The sequence below is a fragment of the Macrobrachium nipponense genome, chromosome 32, assembly GCF_015104395.2.
Source record: "Macrobrachium nipponense isolate FS-2020 chromosome 32, ASM1510439v2, whole genome shotgun sequence".
Classification (NCBI taxonomy): Eukaryota; Metazoa; Arthropoda; class Malacostraca; order Decapoda; family Palaemonidae; genus Macrobrachium; species Macrobrachium nipponense.
The window spans coordinates 49938291-49940790 of NC_061094.1; the positions used below are offsets into that span (position 1 = coordinate 49938291).

The window sequence follows — 2500 nt, forward strand, 5'->3', positions numbered from 1 at the left end:
CAGTTAAGTCAGTTACCGAATGAGGTGCTGTAGCCAACGTTGCAGCGTAATGTAATTATCTTTAAATCCGAGCAGTTGGTTCCTAAACTCTTCCACTAATTGTGGGGTGATGTAACTTTACATAACTGGATGTAAATACCAGCTATTAGGGAATGGTGTTGTCTCTGAAAAATGATTTTGCTGTTATAAACGCACCAGAGAAAATTTATTAGGCACACATTGTTTAGGTGGTAAATCAAGTTTGTCTGTCAACAACAGACCTGTTATTTTATGTACTGCTCTTTATCTCCAAAGCAGTTAGATATTATGACTCGATATGAGGGAGCTTTCACGCCCAACACATCCTTTTATGAGGGAGCTTTCACGCCCAACACATCCTTTTATGATGGAGCTTTCACGCCCAACACATCCTTTTATGAGGAAGCTTTCACGCCTAACACATCTTTTTATAAATGAACTTTCACGCCCAACACATCCTTTTATGAGGGAGCTTTCAAGCTCACATCCTTTCATGAGGGAGCTTTCACGCCCAACACATCCTTTTATGAGGGAGCTTTCGCGCCCAACACATCCTTTTATGAGGGAGCTTTCGCGCCCAACACATCCTTTTATGAGGGAGCTTACAAGCTCACATCCTTTTATAAGGGAGCTTTCACGCCCAACACATCCTTTTATAAGGGAGCTTTCACGCTCAACACATCCTTTTATGAGGGAGCTTTCAAACCCACATCCTTTTATGAGGGAGCTTTCACGCCCAACACATCCTTTTATGAGGGAGCTTTCACGTCCAACGCATCCTTTTCTGCTGGGTTTTTAAGTAAATATACTAGAGTAATGACACTTGATAGCTTGGAAATCTTATAGTTCTTTAGGTTAAATATCAGCAAGTCTACGATGTCTTCATGGATATTTTTCTGTTATAATACAGCCATATCTACAGCTTTTCGTTATAATTACTTTCAAAACATTGAAAACTCGGAAGGTGTTTGTTATGCACTAATCATGGAGATTTTTTTGCCAAAGTTTTTTTTTTAATATCCATTGAAAGAGAAACCAACGCAAAATTATGGCTTTATAAGATCACTATCAAGCCTAATTTACAGAGTACATTAAAACTCCGTTTCCTTTATTTTCTTATTTTCAAGATACGTTAGGGTTTTGCTGCTCCACAGATCAAAATAAACATTATGTTGAAGTGGTAATTCTGGCTACTTTCTCTGCCAGCTTGTGCTATAAAATGAATGTCTTTGTCTCCTTTCTAAAATAGTTTATAGTACAAATACTTGTAGCAAACTGAAGTTTCAGAGCAATTAAAACTCAAATATAACACTTATATAAAACAATTCTTTGTTTTTGCACCATGTGGTGGCCTCCACTCTCTCTCTCTCTCTCACTCTCGATGTAGGTAGATATTCATTTTCGGTAACCAATACAGTTTGATATGAATAAGTCCCTCTCACTCAGGTATCATCCACTGGCTCAACTCTTAGGCCCTGTCCACACTGTCGAGCAGAGCCCGGCAGACACTGCCCGCTGTTTGTATTTCTCTCGCTTCTGAAGCCATGTTACCAGATGATTGTATCCTTTCAGGCTCATATTAGGCAGAGCCCGACGGTCTCTGCCCTTACAAGGCAAAGTCCGTCTGTAGCAGCGTTACCAAAGTGAGGAAATTCTTCTGCTAACTATGAAGATTTGAGTTAGGGACAATCAGACGAGGATATGAGTGCCTAATTCCCCCTCAAACTGATAATATGAGGAAAAATTTCCTCAACGCTTATAGCTGTATTAAGGCATTTCTACAGATTTTTTTTCATATGTATGTACACACAAACTTATCTACAGTACATTATATATACTTACATTCATACATACACATGCGTACATATGTAAACATATTCTATATTTAAGATTTCACTGAGTGTACTTTGATGTTTGTATGTTCTTCATTCCTGAAAGCATTTGTTACTGGAGATAAATTTCGTATTAACTTAGTGGATTTTGAATAATGAATAATTAAAATGCATAAAAGATGTTTATTGAGAAATTGTGTTCCGTTCTTAACATTCATTACGTTTTATGCATTCTTTCGTATTAGAGCTACTAGCAAAAAATAAATAAATAAAATAGAATAAAAAAATAGTAGACAGCCTACCCAACTCGGTTTTATGGAAAAATTTATATACCTTTTTATTTGGAAACATATACGCACAAGATTGTTTTAAGACAAACATGATTTTGATGTAGGTACTGTGAATGTGATATGTACATATTCTGTTCGTTTATGGATACATGTGTCTGTAATGGGGAACAAAGTTGTATGAACAGGTTTATAGAATAACATGAGTAAAGAACTTTACATGCATAGCATTCATTCATTCGCTTGTTTCTCCTCTCTCTCTCTCTCTCTCTCTCTCTCACACACAATCATCATGGTTTCTGAAGCAGTAAAAAAGGCTGGAGGTTGCACTAGGTTTACGCCGACTAAATCTATGATTGAATG

The 2500-nt window shown here is 37.0% G+C and overlaps 1 protein-coding gene across 1 annotated transcript in view; it reads left to right on the forward strand.

Annotated features, from left to right (window-relative positions):
• Nucleotides 1-2500, forward strand: part of LOC135207426 (uncharacterized protein DDB_G0271670-like) — an 87384-nt gene that overhangs the window by 7665 nt on the left and 77219 nt on the right. The window contains exons 2-3 of the mRNA XM_064239151.1: nt 487-831; nt 1465-1661. Coding sequence (XP_064095221.1) covers nt 487-831; nt 1465-1661 — 542 coding nt within the window. The remainder of the gene's footprint in view (nt 1-486; nt 832-1464; nt 1662-2500) is intronic.